This window comes from Haliotis asinina, chromosome 1 (assembly GCF_037392515.1).
Source record: "Haliotis asinina isolate JCU_RB_2024 chromosome 1, JCU_Hal_asi_v2, whole genome shotgun sequence".
In the NCBI taxonomy this organism is placed as follows: Eukaryota; Metazoa; Mollusca; class Gastropoda; order Lepetellida; family Haliotidae; genus Haliotis; species Haliotis asinina.
The window spans coordinates 98,821,721-98,839,392 of record NC_090280.1 but is presented as its reverse complement, the minus strand read 5'-3'; the positions used below and the strand labels follow the sequence as shown (position 1 = coordinate 98,839,392).

The following is a 17,672-nucleotide window of genomic DNA, read 5'->3' as shown; positions in this document are numbered from 1 at the left end:
CAGCAACGTGTGTGAAGCCAGGAGGGGAACATGGCTGTTGTTTGTGACGCCTGACGTGACGTAACAGGGACTGTGACGCCACACGGGAACTTGGTAGGTTTGTGATGCCAGACGTAGGTGTGGGTGTTCTTGAAGTTCATTACAAAGAACAATATCCTAGTCTAAACAATTTTAATCAGTGAATCACAGCATACATTACGTTGGCTTAGTAACAGAACTAAGCCTGTTTGGCACTGAGTGAATAACAAATATATAATATATATATTTTATGCCATGTGAAAAATAGAGACATATTGCTATGATTACATAGCCAAATATCCATTGCCCAAGTACACAAGCACTCACAAACAAGAGGTCTGCCTAAGTTCTTTATCAAGCAGTTTGCCCCACACACCATTATATGGATGGGCAAGTTCTGTCTTCTGACTGGTTGCATTTACCATGGGCCGCCTTTCATTGGCCCATTTGAATAGGGAACCCTCCAGGTTATACACAGGAACTTTGGCTTGGGACTCTGAAATATTACATCGTATCCAAGACCATATAAGCTTATTGCGTTTCGTTTGTAAAAATTCTAACAATATTCCGATAAACGTCTATTTTTATTACATCCACCATAAATAGAGAAACGAGTATGGGAAGGGAGAGAGGAATACAGAAATTGAGAGAGGAATACAGAAATTGAGAGGGGAATATGGGCAGATACAGAAAAATACGGGAAGTGAGAGAGGAACAAAGGAAGTGGGAGAGGAATACGAACAGTGCGAGAAGAATACGCGAAGCAAGAGAGGAATACACGAAGTGAGAGAGGTATAAGGCAAGTGAGAGAGAAATAAAAGAATTGAGAGAGGAATACAGAAAGTGAGAGGAATATTGTCAGTGAGAGAAGAATACGGGAAGTGAGAGGAACACTGGAAGTGAGCGAGAAACACAGGAAGTGAGAGAGGAAGTAAGATGGGAATACAGAAAGTTTGATCTGAATACGGAAAGTGAGAGAGGACTATGAAAAGCGAAGGGGGAATACGAGAAATGAGAGGGGAATATGGGAAGTGAGAATAGCATGAGCATTGATCTACGCAAATGACATATGCCAGATAAGTCAGCCAGACTGACTACCAGATCCCTTCGCTATTTACGACAAGCATGGGTTACCGAACGACAAGTCTAACCCAGATCTTCACGGATATATACATATTCTGAAACTGACGTTATATTGTGTTCTAGGCTTGACGATCTAGTTTTTCGTCTTACAGTTGAAAGCTTGATATACACACGTAACAGTATGAGGTTTGGACAACTACATAACATGTCTATAACCATGTTGCGATAAAGGTTTATATAGATGTGAACATGACAAGTTTTTTAATACCTTGCTTGGCAAGAACAGCCTGTATCTTCTGAGCTGTGGCGCTAGATCTGTAGCCTACAGAACAGTAGCAGACGACAACTCGCTTCCGTTCTGTGGACTCGACTGGAACAAGACAGAACCCGCTTGAACGCTTCAGTATTTTGTTTTTACATGGAAGCATTGTATATAGTGATGAAATGTGAGCGAGTTCAGTTTTACCCTGCTTTTAGCAATCAATATTCCAGCAATATCACGGCATGGGACACCGGAAATGGGCTTCACACACAAGTGAACCCTTTAACCACTAGGCCATACTAGGCTACCCCACCACCTAAACTAGCATGAGAACTCGGTAACATTACTATATGTAATAGTTATAAGATCATAAATATGTTTCTTTTCTAAATGAAGGGGCGGTGGGATAGCCCGGTGGTGAACGAGTCTGCTCGTCAAGCTGAAAGTCCCGGTTCGATTCCCCTCTTGGGTACAATGAGTGAAGCCCATTTCTGGTGTCCCCCGCCATGATATTGCTGGCATATTAATAAAAGAGGCGTAAAACCAAACTCACTCACTCAGTAACTCTTAACAAAATACAGGTTTTTTTAGTATTTGTTATTATTGCTTTTGCTTCAGGAAAATAGCCAGGCTCGATCACTCTGTCAAACCACTGGTAGGTAACTTGGTTACGGTGAGAGAGGAGTCGTTGTGATTTTTGCAACACAAACGTTCTCATTTGTGACAGTCTTTATGATTTTAGCAAATACATGGCGAGGATAAGGTGCAACAAATGCCCTGTAGACGTCCAAAATCAACTTCATATTCGAATGTATTTCTCTTTTACACCACTGCTATGTTCCTACGGGTAGAAATATACTTACATTATTCTGAAAAATCTTGAGACTCATGTAAGTCATTAACTGCTAAGATGTGTTTAGATCACAATCATCCGAACCTTTGTTCCTTTTCACGGGGTAATGATACTGTGCAATCACTTGCAGGCATTCATTGTTATATAGACATGGTGTAAGAATGTGCATCATGGAGAACTGCACATGATGCACACAAAATCTCCCTTAGAATAATAACGAAATAATCTTATCTTATGACAATTACATGGTGCACACCATTTATTGGCCAATGGAATGTTTATATTCAACAGAACAATTTATCCTGAAACTTATGCCTTATCCTGAATAAACACAAAATGGTACTTTCATTTTTCAATCTCTCCGTTAACAGTGCTGAGGACTCTGTGACATTTCTAAAATATCGTTCTAGAGAAATTAATGTTGAATTATTGATATACATGACTAAATTATATGTTGAAAATAAATTCATTGTTGATATTTTGGTTTTCAAGCATTTTTCATCTTGAGATTTTGCTCATTTTTATTATAAACATAACTTTCACTGCAAAAATTAATGAAAATATCTGTGATATTGCTAGATTTATTAAAGTGAATTATATATGATGATATCATGAGATGATTAAGGAGATTATAGTCTCAAAAACTACAAACTAAACCTATAATTACACATATCATTGCAAAGATTGTGACAAATCACGAAGGCTTTGTCACAAATCACAAGTTTGCATCTCAAAAATTACACAGATTCCACTCTCACTGTAACCAAGTTCCCTGCCAGTGGTATACTCAACCCATGAGAATAGAACACTGTTTCAAGAGGAATATGGTATGCTGGCTGAGTAGAGGCACGAGCAGTTTACCTGGCTGGTTTAAGGAGGGGATGTCCTGCACGATCTTAGTATCATCAGCCTCCCAGTCTACACGGGTGCTGCCTTCTATGTGACTGACGTCATATTCCTCCTTCGGTCGACTGTCCTGGCATATATGAAATAATAATGAGCGAACTGCGAACATTTTACGGGTGCTTCGAGTAATGACTTTTTTTTTTTTTTTTACTTCGTTGAGATCAACGTCTTCTCGGTCTCGACATGTCAGTCTGCTGTGGGAGGAAAGGCAGATGTGTTACAGATTTTGGATTTAATAACTTACTACAATGAATAGACAATGCCAAAATTTGTCAGTGTTATATTTGGGATCACACCTTTTCAGTAAGGTACGGATTCGTGTACTTGTTTTAAAAACGTAAAAGAGTATTTGAATCGGGGTCAGACGGAGGATTACATCATATCCTAATTACGTATACGACTTCATGATGTCAATCACTGGATTCTCAGATCAAGATTCCCTAATAACAGCCAAAATATTGCCGAGGTGGCGGTAAATCTAACTCACTCACTCTCTCTCTAATAACAACATACCGCATATTAATAAGCGTGACGTTAAACATAAAAAACCTGCACGTACTCCTCGCATAAAGTTCTTGATTTATGTATATGTCACAGATAGGTGTGTCACAATAATCAACTCGTTGTGAATGCATTTTAAAGACAGCTTCGATGACTAACATTGAAAGTGTTAGTGCTAGGGCATCCATCTATTTACAATGTATATGTAAATACAATGGTGGTGGTGTGTGGTCCTGTGCATACAGCTCAGGTCAAAATCAGTTAAGCAATGTAGGTCACGGAGAATTCCTAGGTGGGTGACCGTGTTTTGCAGCTTGAGTCCTGAGAGTTCCTAGGACCTCCGCCCTGCCCCACAACGAAGCACAACATATGATACATGTGACTTTGTTCAAAATTGCCTCTGTTCGCCCAACAGACTATGGGTACCCGGTGGGACAAGTTATGTGACTATAACCTTGTAACAGTCAGCTTGATTAAGTCCTTGAGAGGCATGTAAACGTTGGTATTCAAGAATAAGACAAAATGTTATTGATGTCAGCTTCTTTGACATCAAGAAGTTGACATCCATAACATTAGTTGCCAACACCGGGCCTTTCAGTCACTTTATATATCAGGTCAAGACAGAACCGTAGTGTGAAATTTGCATTTGCTCAAACACTTCACCAAGACCCCGTTTCTCAAAGCTCTCGTAAGCCTAAGATCTCGTAACTTTTCTCGTAGCATTCGCACCTCCTATGTCACAGTATTGTGACCAATCCACTGTATAAGTAAGGATTTGCACGTTTGAGGCAAAAATATCCGAGTATCACAGAAATATTTCATCATACATGTCAATGTATACGACGGAAGTTCATAAATTTAAAATTTGTATCTAATATTTTCTAAGTGATATGTCGACTGGCACCGTTAATGATCTACTGACAATTAGGATGACATCGGTGTCGGATCCAGGTTTCAGCCAATCAGCTAGCTCTTTGGTGGTGATGTTAGTGACTTGGGGATATTTCAGTTTGATGCTCTTGATGACCATCGAAAAGCCGAATCCCACGCTTTTCGTGATGTCACCTGGATCACCGTCGTGGTCGTCAGCTGGTGCTGCCATCGTCGTCCCCTACAAAATTAGAGGTCTAAAAATTAAAACAAATAAAATGCATTGTACATGATTCTTTATTTGACCTTAGAGTTTGATTTGAGGCGATAGAGATTTTAGAAGTTGATGAATAATACAAGTAGTACGATACTTCATGGATAAAACGTCTTTATTGTATCACGGTGTGTCGTTTCGGTATAGATGCTTATACCGTTGTCAAGCAACCGCTGTCTTGCTTGACAAAGGCGTAAAACTCAATACCGAAACGTTGAATCATAATACAAAAAATATATGAGATATTATCCATAAAGTATCACACCTTTCTTAGGTTCCATAGATGATTAAAATATTTTTACCTGGGTTGGATGATTATATACATATAAACGTGAAATGTGACAACGGCAGTATATTTTTTGGCTTGGTCTGACAGTTGGTCGGGACTAAGCATCTTATACTTGTGATGACGATTTATCATTTGACTAAAATGGATAAATCTTATAAATATTCCTTGAATTATTTTGAAGTGTTCAAAAAAATCCTATTTAATTTTTCTCGAAAAGTAATTTTACAAGGAAGAGATAATGTCGTGCTGTATGTTTACCGCAAAAGAATCGAGAGAAATCGAACCGGGGCCTTTAGCGTGACGAGCGAGCATCTTAACCACTGTGCTACCCCGCCGCCCCATAATCAGTTTAAATACATTAGCAAGTGGCCAAAACAGTATCAAGGAAACTGCATTCACTCAAGTAACGGCGAGAGAAGATATAGGTTAAAACCACCAACATGGGTATGCGGCTGCAAGCTATAAACAAACTTGAGTGAATGTGTTTTTACGCCGTCGTTATCATTAATCCAGCAGTATGGTGATGAGGGACAGAAGAAATTGGCTTCACACATCGTGTACCCATATGGGAAATCGAACCAGAATCTGCGAAGTGATGCACGAACACTCCAACCACTAAGTTACCCCACTGCCGCGTTGCGTCTGATGAACACTGCCAAACCAGTTGTACTTCATTTCTCCGATGGGCGTCAGTATTCTCCGTGATTACGTTGTCAATCGCCCGGTGGGTTACATAACTGCACTTGCGGAAATTCTGAATTTCTTAAAAGTTAGCGTCTCGTTGGGGTGACATCATCATACGACCTTTAACTTAGAGCATCTTTGTACGAAGTATGACCCAAACGAACAGTTTACAAGTTTTTTCAAAGATATCATACATCTGTTTCCTGTCGTTTGAAGCAGGGATAATCTGCAACCTTTATAGGCTCCCTGTTTGAAGCATCGGGAAACAGCACAAACACATATGATCATCCATGCTCCGAAAAAAGTTTTAAACGTAAAATGACCGTTGAAAAATAGCTTGTCGAGCTGAACAACACGGTTCGATCCTTTACACTTTTATAATTCCTACAGTATTTCATTTCTGTCATTCGCCGTAAAATCGCGGAGATATTGGTCAGGGGTGTTTTCATTCCTTAAGGCGTACCTAGTCTGCGCACGCCAGTTACCTCCCTTACCTCAGCCATATCATTTCATCAAACAGGTCACTACACGGATCTTATGCAATACCGTCAGAAACAACAGGAGTACAAATTATCTACAGTGTGCCTTGTCGCGGAAAGTAAGGAAACGGCACACTCTTTGCTTCTAAAACTTGTGACACGGATCAACAACTATTACATACCGCAAAACATCAAATACTGACGGAATATATGACACCAGGGCCGTCTTCCTTTCCACCGAGACTGCTGTCTCTCTCCGACTGAACTGTTGTCAGCGGATAATACCGCGTCGATGCTTAAGGGGTGAGCGCATCGTATTCAGCCGATGTCGTTTCTCACTTGGAAAAGACGAATTCTGTGTACAGACTCATGAGACCTTCACCCTAATTTTTAAGTGTATTTTGGGATGTTTAGAGGCTAGAGTGGAGATATAATCAGGGTCTCATGAAAATGACAGGAAAAGAGGAAGAGTAGGGCAAAATGTACATGTAAAAACTCGAACTGATTCAGATAAAACGGATGATATCATTGCTCGTGATGTTAAACATGGTGGGCGTATCACGCTCAAATTAAAATTCATACAAATTTAATTATGCAACCAAAACGCGAATCCGGTTAGACGAGGTTTAATGATCTTGCCAGTTTTTAGGTGATGAGAACGTTTGTGTGTGTGTGTGTTGTTGTTGTTTTGGTGTTTGTTTTGTTAAACCCCGCGTTCAGCAATATCCACACTATATGAAGGTCTCTGTAAATTATTACTTGAACCAATATGAGCATGGAACTGCTTAATCTGGAAAGCAGGACTTCCAACAAGGTCAGCGAGCCTGACCACCGATCCCGATAGCCCTTTGCAAGATCGGGAAGGTTGGGTAGGAATGGCTTCATGATTCCATTACTTTAGAAGCGAGACCGCTGTAGCGTTTCCTAAGCCTTGGGGACTTTTCCTAGGAACACTACGGTAACATAACTGTTTAGTTTTGATCAGGTTGCATTGTCTTTATATCGTAACATGTGGTATCTAACACGGGACGAATAAATCCATACCCACTCTCTCGTGGTACTTTCACAAGGTTGTCGGGATTAATGTCCCAGCTTCGTCGCTGTGGACAATCTACTGCCTCGAAATCAAAGAGCCACCCCTACTTATCTACGCTATGTATTATATTTGTTTGTTGTGGGACAAGATCAGAAATATGACAGCTATATGACGGTAACGTGTAAAGGATTACGTCATGACCAAACAATCCAGTGTCTGAAAATGGGAGCAACAGTGTCTGCTGATGCTTTTTGTTTATTTGTGCATGTGTGAGGTGTACTATGTGTGAATATGTGTTTGTTAACTGGTTAGTTGTTTAACACTGCACTCAGCAATTCCAGATGTATGGCAGTAGTTTGTAAATAATCAAATGTGACCATTCAGTGGTCAACAGCATGTGCATCGATCTACGCTGTTGGGATAGGATGACATGGGGTAGGATGACAAGTCAGCGAGCCTGACCACCCACCCCGCCCATTAGTCGCCTCTTGGAAGCATGCGATACTGAAGACCAGTCCTAACCCGGATCTTCACGGATCAGTGTGTATGCGTGCGTGCGAACGTGCGAGCATGTGAGCATTCGAAATAACTGCCGTCCCGAAGGCCCAGCGCCGGTTGATACTGTATCGGGCCGGCAATTTAAAATATCTGCAGGTCCTTGTGGTCTTAAGAAAATTATCTGTCTTTATTCTAGTGGAATATTTTCCATATTTTTTTGGCTAGAGTGCAGTTTACCGTGCGCGCTACCCGAGGACTGCTGAGGGCTTGCTAATGAGCGCGGTGCTGTATCCTTAGCCCTTGGGCACACCCTTCCTGATCCTTAGCCGTTGGGCACCCCCTTCTAGATCCTTAGCCCTTGGGCACCCCCTTTCTAGATCCTTAGCCTTTGGGCACCCCATTCCTAGATCCTTAGGGTTAGTGAGTAAAGGTTAGGGTTGGCTTCACTTTGGTGCGAGTATATCTATCCGAAAAAGTCGAAAAAGTGCGCCCGGTAAAGTGCACTACTCCCTGATATCGAGGAACAGTGTGAAACTGTGTACAGTGTAGTCTATTTTAGTTCTTATTTAGTTTATTGGTTTGACTTTAACAAAATGGGCCTGCAGATTCCATTCAGGGCTTGTAGATTCCAAAGACTGCAGGCGGCAGCAGGCCCTGTTTCTCCACCTGACTAAGTATTGCAAATATTAATGTGAGAGTGAGCGAGAAAGAGAGAGAATGTAGTAAGAACATTCAATAAATACTTATCCCTCAAGGCCAGACTTCAATAAATGCAACCACATAAAACATGCAGACTGCCATAGAGCATTATTCGCTCACTCCCAGGAAAGCCTTTATTACTTAGCTCACAGGTTGTTCACACACACAAATGTCATGTTCATCCAGTTTTATTTGTCAAAAATCCATTTTTCACAAATCATTTCACAGATTCTCTCGTGTTTATGTCTACAATATATTCACAGTGCATACAATTTTGTATTGCAAAGACTTCATACGTACAGAGTTTAACATAGTACTTTTCTTGTACATTTCACAGATGGATAACCATTCATAACAAGAAGAGAACACTGTCTGAAACCAGCGACAGAAGTACACATGGTCCGATGTAGGATCTGATATTGGCTATTCATAAACAGTTGCTAGAACCAGTCCTAGATGCTCAACAACCAGTTGTTCAAACAGTTACATGGATCATACACACCCATCTACCAACATGGGGTTAGTCAGTGAGTGAGTGAGTGTGTTGGGTTCAACTCCATACTGAACAGTATTTCACTTATACCACTGCATGTTCGCAAGTGATGCCGTGAGTAAGTGAAATTAGTTTTATGCCACTCAGCAATATTCCAGCTATATGGTTGCGCTCTGTAGATAATTCAGTCTGGACCAGACAATCCAGTGAACAACAGCATGAGCTTCAATCAGCGCAACTGGGAAACGATGACGACGTGTTAACCATGTCAGCGAGTCTGACCACCTGTTAGTTGCCTCTTTCGACATAATGGCCTCTTGTTGCAAGCATGGGTTGCTTAAGACCCTGCAAAGTGATGCAAGTCTCCAACATTTTCCCCTTCAGTGAGTGAAGTGGATTCATAAACACCAACTATCTTACCACAATGCCTTCCACACTTTCAGAAGACTCACACAGAGGTGATATCAATCCCATTACATCATATTTCATATCAAAACTTTATTCATAAATAATTATTTCTAATTATTTCTGTTTTTTCCCTGTCTTTTTCTTCTTCCTGGAACTTCCTGCAGATGCGTCATCCACCTCATCAGAGGACCTGCGTTTGCGTGGACTGTCACTTTCCACCGACATGGTACTTGTCACAGAATCCGAGAGGAGGTCGCTAGAGTTATTTTCCCCTGCCCCATTGACCAACGTCAGCTCAGCCAAGTTCTCCACTACGTCCCCATTATGCTGGCCAGAGTTATTGCTCTTGTTTTTCCTCTTCTTCTGTTTTTTGCTAGTCTTTTGCCTGGAATATTTTGACAATCCAAATGTCATTGATGTCAAATATATCAAAAGGTTTTGATAGCAGTTTTGAAATATACTCAAGTTCTTGTTTACTGCATAGAGCAACATTTCAGAGTAGATTCCTACGTCACCAAGCTAATCTGAACAACTGAAGATCTGGAACTTGTGAACAACTTCCCGACAGTCAAGCATGTCCTCACCTGGTGAAGTTCAGAAGACGGTTACACATGCTGCGAGCATCCTTGTTGAAGTGAGACTTCAGTCCGGTCAGCTTCTCTGTCACTTCGTTGGTTGCCACCTGAATCAAGAGAGATGAGTAATATTAACAGTTCACATTTTGGTAGCACACAAATACATGTTCGGAAGTATGCTCATAGTGCTAATCCCAAACATACATTGTAACTGATGTGCAAAGAGGTTAGTCTTGACCTTGGTGTTTTACCTTGGGCATTAAAATCCATATCGCCCTTGAAGAAGGCAGTTAACTAATGCACAACATGCCTATAACATCACATCAGGGGCCCAATCCACGAAGCATTCATAGCTCTAAATCATACGTTGGTTGGTTGGTTAACACCTCACTCAGTAATACTGGGATATGATGACGTGTCAACCAAGACAAGAAGACTGAGCACCTGATCCAGTTAGTCCCCTCTTACAACAAGTATGGGTTACTCAAGATCAATACTAAGCCGTAGCGTCACTGCTGCATATCATTTGTAATCTTAACATAGGTATATAGTTCCAACAGGTTATAATGCTATCAACGCTTTGTGGACCAGAATCCCAGAATGTATTAAGTATATGATATTATATACAAGGTGACAGCATGGGTGATGTACCTGGCGTGCCGTGTCCGGGTGGATGATGGAGAGGCGGACGACAATGTGCAGCAGCTCCAGTGTGAACTTGGGCTTGATGCTGTCCACAGACAGACTCAGCAACAGCTGCAACACACAAGGTTCATCACTGGTGTGCCAGCATATCATACCAGGGGCACCTTTCACGAAGCAACTTTTACTAAGGCCAACCTTTACAAAGATGAACCTTAGGATATCATTCATTAAAATTGTACTGGGGTTACCTTAGTGACTTGCAATCACCTCAGTGCTTTGTGAAAGGACCAGGCCTCCTGATTATTTTTAAATATTGAGAGAACATACGCCTTATTTTTCAATATAGGTGTACTGGAAAATAATTAAAAGTACAATCTGAGTACTGAATGGTGTTTAATGGCGTACAAGTAATCTTGTGTTTCATATATGCACCAAAGCATTGCTACTATTGTGCAACCAGGTCAATAAACAATAAAACAATATTGTTTAGAATAAGCACTTCCATAAATGATCCTAAGACCATACACCATTGCTGTGGTGCGCATCTGCTACACTTCCAATGTTATAGTGCATATTTTATACCCACACATACTCCGATACGACCCTTATCTGGAGCCCAGTTATACTATCAAATGATGGTGAGACTGACCGTGTGCAGTGTTTTGGACAGCGCAGATGAGAACTGCTCCCAATTGTCATCTCCGACTTCACGTGGCTGTAATGTTGCATGAAACAAATGTTACATGAGAAATCTTTTCAATAATGACAAACTAACCACTGAAACTGAATAATAAGGGGTACTGCAGAACAAGCACATGCTATATTGGATGTCTACTTACCAGGTTCTTCCCTGCTGAGAAAAGAGCCGACAGGAGAGAACAGGCCTGGGTCTGAAATACAAAACCCGCACGATCACCTTTTCTGGAAATCATTAACATAATCGTTGCTATTCAGCATGAACAATTTGGCTACTAATTTCAAGATATTTCTTCAAAAAAAACACAACATTTCCATTGACTAGATCACTTCAGTCACTTTGACAGAGTACACATTAACAAAATAATTGTCTTACCTTGGAGTGAACCTTGACCTTGGCATCGTTAAGAGATTGCAAGAGGACATCCGTCAGTGGCCAAAACATCATCTGCAGGTGGAGTGAGTGAGTGAGGGAGTGGTGTTACAATCTCAGGACAAGAGTATCACTGTTTCAGTATGTCACATACTGTGAATAAACCAACTAATTCCATGTCTAAACCTTACTGCAAAACATCACACTATACATCTTATTGCCCTTCAAAAGGAAAGACACAGTCCATGTCACGAAGCCTGGCAAAATGCATGCTTTTGATAAACTTGGATAATGACATAATACAGCCCTGACACAATGCATGTTAACACACTTCACAAAATCTGGCACCATGCCCATTTTCATCCTGCCTCTTAACGCCTGTTGTTACCTTGGCACTACATGTGTTATCACACAGGCAATAAACCTATTATCACCCTGGTATTACACCCGTTATCACCCATGTTAACAGCTCCTGTCTAGACAACTCACGGGATGTTTGTTCAGCATATTATGGAAGAACACCATGTGAAGACGATGATCCCTGAAATATGCAAATCAAAAAGGATAATAATAAAGATGTCACCAATAAATCTAAAATATTTTATTTGACCTGCCCCCTCAGAAAGACCAAGTTTGATTTCAGAAATTATACCGACTCATTTCAAGTCATGTAAGACCACGCTAAGGTGTGGAAGATAGGTGAGAATGAGTGAGTTCAGATTAAGGCTGCTTCTATAGATACTTTGGTCTTCTGTGTGATCAGCAAACTCTTTAACCACAAGGCTACACCACAGCCCCATGGAAGACAGGCCAGCAAGCCATGTAAAGAGTTTATTTTCAGTTGTTTGAGTGTTGTATGACATTACACTGTAATCTTCCAGCAACACAAGATCAGCCTGCCAGCCTGGCCCAGACAATCAAGCGAAGTATAGTACAAACAACAATGCTGAGTTGGCGTAATGATATACAAGGAAACAAGTCAATGACCTGGCCACCCAATCCATTTAGTACTCTCAGTTCTAGCCTGTCTATGTACATCTGCATGACTGTCACTTATGCTCTTAAGCATGTACCTGCGTCCTGGACTGAGATCAGTCATTTCTACATCCTTGTTCACAGTTGGTCCCAAGCAACTTAAACTTGTTGTAAGAGGCAACATAAACAATATTGCTGTCTGGATGGTGACTTGGCCATAACTGAGTGACACCAATGTTGTGCATATCAATACTCATGGTATCAATCACTGAATTGTCTGCTCCCCACTTGAAGATTTGACACCTGGGTGCCATTGTACAGAGCAATCTTAGCTCTTACCATAGCATAACATACACACTAAGGTGATCTCATCTCAAATACCCAAACACAAACTTACTACTGGTTAGGCGCTAAGGTTGTTTTGTACAGCAGCAACCTGTCGTTTAGCTCAAATTCTGTGCTTGCTTTAAAGAACAAAAAGACAACTGATCACATGACAAAAAAACATACCGCCTGTACAGGAAGTCCGACAGGGACGACCTGACTATGTCCAACACCTCCTGGAGGTACCCTTCCTCCTGTAAACAGACATGATATCACAGTTAAAAGCAAACCATATTCAAACATCTACCATTTCTACATCTGTATAAGGAGTACCGTATATTACCATAGATAAGACAATCTCATAGATAAGGCAAGGTCCGAACTTGATCCTTAACATCAGTAGCAAAATGGCAGATAAGCTGTAAAAAAAGGTTTGTCGAAAGTTGTGTGTGAATGTGACCTGTAGATAAGCTGATCCTCCTTCTTCAGAGTGCATTTTCTGGTCAATATTGCTTATCTACAGTAATAAACAATACTATATCTCTATTCTATTATAACAATCACTCTCACTGCCTATGTAGTTTCTCCCATCTCTAACATAGCTTAGAATTTCTCTCAATCAGGAATACAATTCGACTATGTATACAGTTGTGGGATGTAAATCAATCTCAGAACACTTTTAGCAATATTCCAGAATATCACAGTGGGGAATAACAGCAGACAGCTTCACAAAGTGTACTGAGTTTGGGAAATAGTTTCTTACCCACTGGCTCAAATTTACTGTAGAACATGAGACCAGGACAATAACATGAGATAACAACTAGTGAGTGAGTGAGTGTATTTTATGCTGCTTCGAGCAATATTCCCACAATATCAGAGCAGTCAGCACCAGAAATGGGCTTCACACACTGTGATTTCCTATGTTGGTTGGTAATCAAATCAGGGTCTTATGAGCGAACCCTTTAGCTCACTAGGTTACCCCACTAAACTTATATACTTATTAACTTATATACACTAAACCAAAAAATGTTTTAATTTTTAAACCCAGTAACTTGATCAGCAGAGAATTTTCACTGTACCAACTTTCACAAGTTTACACTTGTTGTTAATGCCAAATGGCACATTATGCTAGGCCTCAAACACTTGGATAAACATAATCTCCTAATTGAGAATCTGCTTACTTTATCAACTGATACGGCATCTGTCTTTGACCTTGACCTTGTCTTCACAGACTGAGGAGCATCAAGTTTTTGGTGGATCAAGAGACGGATCTGTGAAAACAAAACAGGATGTTAGCTTGGTTATACAAGCTCACCAGCTTGATGTGGGCAGAAATCCTGCATTAATAGCAGTGTCTTCAACATCCATGAAAAAGAAAATCCATGAAAGTGCTTAATGCAAATTAGGGATCTGAACCATATTCAACTGGGGTTAAAGAAGAATGATTAAATGATTCAACTCACTATGACAAGACATGCATCAGAGATGGCCTTCACCAGATCCTGTCTGTGGGCTGAAACATACATGTAACCATGGCAACAGGTATGCTTAAATTGTACGAAGATACTCAAATCATTGTCGACTCATAAACCTAATATTTCAATCATTCCACTCATTTGCATAGGCTACTTACAGTCTGCATACAAAACACAAAATTAGCCAACAACCCGCATTTTTCCTACACCTCAGCAAAGCTGCATCGCAATCGTTTTTGCCAGTGACTCTTGATTCGGCAAAACCAGAGAGTGACAGCATGAGCTTTTTCCACCCTCAGGATACCATTCAATTTGAACCATGTCACACACCACTAACACCGTCAGCTATCACAACATGCAGAGGTACTGACCTACTCTGTCCCAAGATATGAGCATTATTCTGCATCGGAGGAATATCTTAAGCAATGACTTTATGTGTGTAGATAAACCATTCCTGAACAAGGTTGATTGAACAGAAAGAACCTACATTGCATTTTGCACTCATGAACCCTTACAGAGATTCCACGTTCTACCATTTTTTCAATGAGAGTGTTTTGGTTCTGACTGGCAGAGTGAATTTGATAACATTCGAATTGCATAGTAGCTCAGAACTGGAAGTGTATCGCTGTTGAAAAAATCATCATGTTTATCCATGAAAAAAGTCATCTTTATCAATTCATCAAAGAAACAAGACAAGCTGCTCTCACAATGTACAGGCACTAACGTCATCGTGTGAGATATTTTTGTAAGACGATGCGTGACACTTGTCTCATCTCCCCAGTAAAAGTATCAATGTTGTACATTTTGAATATTGGAAGAGAATCTGATCCTTCATCTCTAACACAATATTCACAGATATATTGATTACACAGGCATCAATGATTGGTGTAAAGGGTTTTCGGGAACAAATTTCTCTTTGACTGAAGCACAAGCAACGTAAATGAATCAGTAAAGTAGTCAGTCATAACTTGACCTTAGGTCATCACCATGGAGTAGCCAATCACGGGATTAGAAATTGATCTCACATATATACTATTTGATATAAGTTTTCACACATGGATTTCACACCCACAGGTGTGTAAGAATGATACTGTCCACACATACAGACCCACCTTTCCTGGAGTAGTGTATCAGGTTGTCAATCATCACAAAGGCACTGGTTTCATCGAACTCAGGATCAGTCTTTATCTGGAAAGATGTTGCATTTCATCCACGTTAACTTGTCAGTGTACAAGTTGTCTGGCATTTCAGCATTGACAGTTATTACTCACTATCCTCAACGTATTGGTACGGGACAATGTATGGCACTTGGTACTCCTCTGGTTAGCTGAGGTATTGATATACGAAAGCAAGTTTACCCTTATCCTGTGTGAGATATCTCACCTCTTTCTGTTTCTTGACAAGACGTCGAAAGATTACGAATGCCCTGTCTCCAAGCTCTTTATCGTCCATACGTCGATGTCCGACTTCCATCAGCAGCAGCAACAGCTCCACCACATCCTGAACACAGAAGGGAGACAACTATTACCAGGGTCATAGAGAAAATAAGGGGCAAAGGTGAAAGGATGCAAATCTACAGGGGACTTGATTAACCCCGTTTGGGGACTCCTCTACTGAATCCAGTCTGCTGTTTAAGGATGTTGCATCTACTCACCATGGCGTGTGAGGACAACAGCTGACCCTTCACCACTGTCTCCACCAGGTCCAACAGTCTACAACATAAAACATCAAGTTAGCAATAGGATTGGTCGGTTGTTACTTAATGCTGCACTCAGCTATGTTTCAACTACATAGTGGCAGTAAGTATATAAATTGAATCAAGCTGGGACCTACAATACAGTAATCAACAACATAAACAATCTACACAAATGGGATATGATGACATGTGCTACCAAGTCAGATAGCTTGACCCCTTGATCCTTTTAGTCACCTCGAAAGACAACAATGGGTTACTGACAACCAACTCTGGATCCAGACTTAAGAGGTCCAGTCTCAAACATAAAAGCAGCACAGGTACATGTAATTTATTCATATGTTTGTTTATCTGTTGTTTGGTGCTGCACTTAACACTATTTTGGTTTCAGGATGGGCAATGCATGGGCTTCATCTGCATATCTGGGACACATTGACAGGTGTCGATCAAGGAAACCATCTCTGTGGCATCTCACAAGCAAGGGCTGCTAAAGACAAATTCTTTATTGGAATATGTAATTTTCTGAATAAAATTGATATTTTATACTTATCCTACCTCTATGCAAATATATTGGAACACTTAAAATCCTTTGAAGTTCCCCTCTTTTGGAGCAGACGTAAATTCACATTCACACACAGGAAATGTCCCCGCCACTTAGGTCACATGACCAGTCCTGTTTGTTGCTCTCTCCTACATTGCCCAACAAGACAGTTGTAGCCAACTTGAGTCCCTACACGGCATTTAATATCCTTTTATATTTCGGTCCTTTACACAAAATTTAGTGGTATATGGGTTTGGGTCTCCGTAATTCCATAACTCTGAAACGAGAATTTCAGAGAATCCAACATGTCTGAGAGGGGCATGTCATGAGCCAGGATAAGGTTAGCTGTGGCTGTCTGTGACAACATATTGACTCTTGGTGATCTACGTAGAATGCTACTGTGGAGATGCCGGTGTGGACTCAGCTGTCTGTTCCTCAATGCGGTCAACCAATGCTGTACGGTGTTGATTACAACTTTAATCTCCAAGTGATTGATATGTAGAGTGCAGTCGTTGCTCACAATCTCATTGTCCAGGTGGGCACCCCAGCCTTTTAGCGATGCATCTACATAGAGAGGGCTGTTGCAGTTCAGCTCTGTCAATTAAGTATGTACATTGTTGTAATGGGCGTAGTTGTAGTCTGCCTTTAGCCAAAATGCTCCGCTGAAGTGACTAGACTGAGAAGACACTGCCATTGTCGTAATGGTAATGGAGAGAATAGAACTTGCAGTATCATGGCTTGAATCTTGTCTCAACTCTTTCATGTTGTTGAGATTTTCTATTGTGGAATGTAACACTTGCATCAGATTCAATTCTGATTTCATCAAATCTTCCAGTAATGCGATACACTGCTGTGTATGCCATCCTTATAGTTGCAGGAACATTTCAATCAGCTGAATATTCAAGACAGTCAGTGAGGAAGTACAAATGGGTACACCCTACATGTGAAGTCTATCTATAACTGACTGGCTGTCATGGCAAAACCAATCACATGTTGCTATGTTGCTGCAGAGACCTCTTTGC

General features: G+C 40.7%; 2 protein-coding genes across 3 annotated transcripts in view; both read right to left on the bottom strand.

Moving 5' to 3' along the window:
* Positions 1-157: 157 nt before the first annotated feature.
* Positions 158-6,513, bottom strand: LOC137284927 (uncharacterized). The gene is made up of 5 exons (XM_067816981.1): positions 6,402-6,513; positions 4,546-4,734; positions 3,078-3,192; positions 1,370-1,471; positions 158-514 (listed from the first exon to the last, which is right to left on the bottom strand). The coding sequence occupies exons 2-5, from the start codon at positions 4,723-4,725 to the stop codon at positions 342-344; spliced, it is 570 nt and encodes a 189-aa protein (XP_067673082.1). The 5' UTR covers positions 4,726-4,734; positions 6,402-6,513; the 3' UTR covers positions 158-341.
* Positions 6,514-8,624: 2,111 nt separating this feature from the next.
* LOC137256261 (uncharacterized) overlaps positions 8,625-17,672 on the bottom strand; it is a 43,211-nt gene continuing 34,163 nt past the window's right edge. For both annotated transcript variants that reach the window (XM_067793996.1, XM_067794002.1), the window contains exons 24-36: positions 16,071-16,128; positions 15,800-15,916; positions 15,529-15,604; positions 14,405-14,454; positions 14,123-14,212; positions 13,128-13,195; positions 12,132-12,183; positions 11,646-11,717; positions 11,413-11,463; positions 11,223-11,288; positions 10,580-10,684; positions 9,938-10,035; positions 8,625-9,738 (exon numbers count right to left, since the gene is read on the bottom strand). In XM_067793996.1, the coding sequence (XP_067650097.1) occupies positions 9,468-9,738; positions 9,938-10,035; positions 10,580-10,684; positions 11,223-11,288; positions 11,413-11,463; positions 11,646-11,717; positions 12,132-12,183; positions 13,128-13,195; positions 14,123-14,212; positions 14,405-14,454; positions 15,529-15,604; positions 15,800-15,916; positions 16,071-16,128 (1,174 nt within the window). In that variant the 3' untranslated portion in view covers positions 8,625-9,467. The remainder of the gene's footprint in view (positions 9,739-9,937; positions 10,036-10,579; positions 10,685-11,222; positions 11,289-11,412; positions 11,464-11,645; positions 11,718-12,131; positions 12,184-13,127; positions 13,196-14,122; positions 14,213-14,404; positions 14,455-15,528; positions 15,605-15,799; positions 15,917-16,070; positions 16,129-17,672) is intronic.

Excerpts from the sequence above, each read along its gene's own strand:
- LOC137284927 (XM_067816981.1), bottom strand. The coding sequence starts at position 4,725 with ATGGCAGCACCAGCTGACGACCACGACGGTGATCCAGGTGACATCACG. Across the intron at positions 3,193-4,545 it reads ACACCGATGTCATCCTAATT|GACAGTCGACCGAAGGAGGA; the intron begins GTCAGTAGATCA and ends CATATATGCCAG. Across the intron at positions 1,472-3,077 it reads CCCCTCCTTAAACCAGCCAG|TCGAGTCCACAGAACGGAAG; the intron begins GTAAACTGCTCG and ends GTCTTGTTCCAG.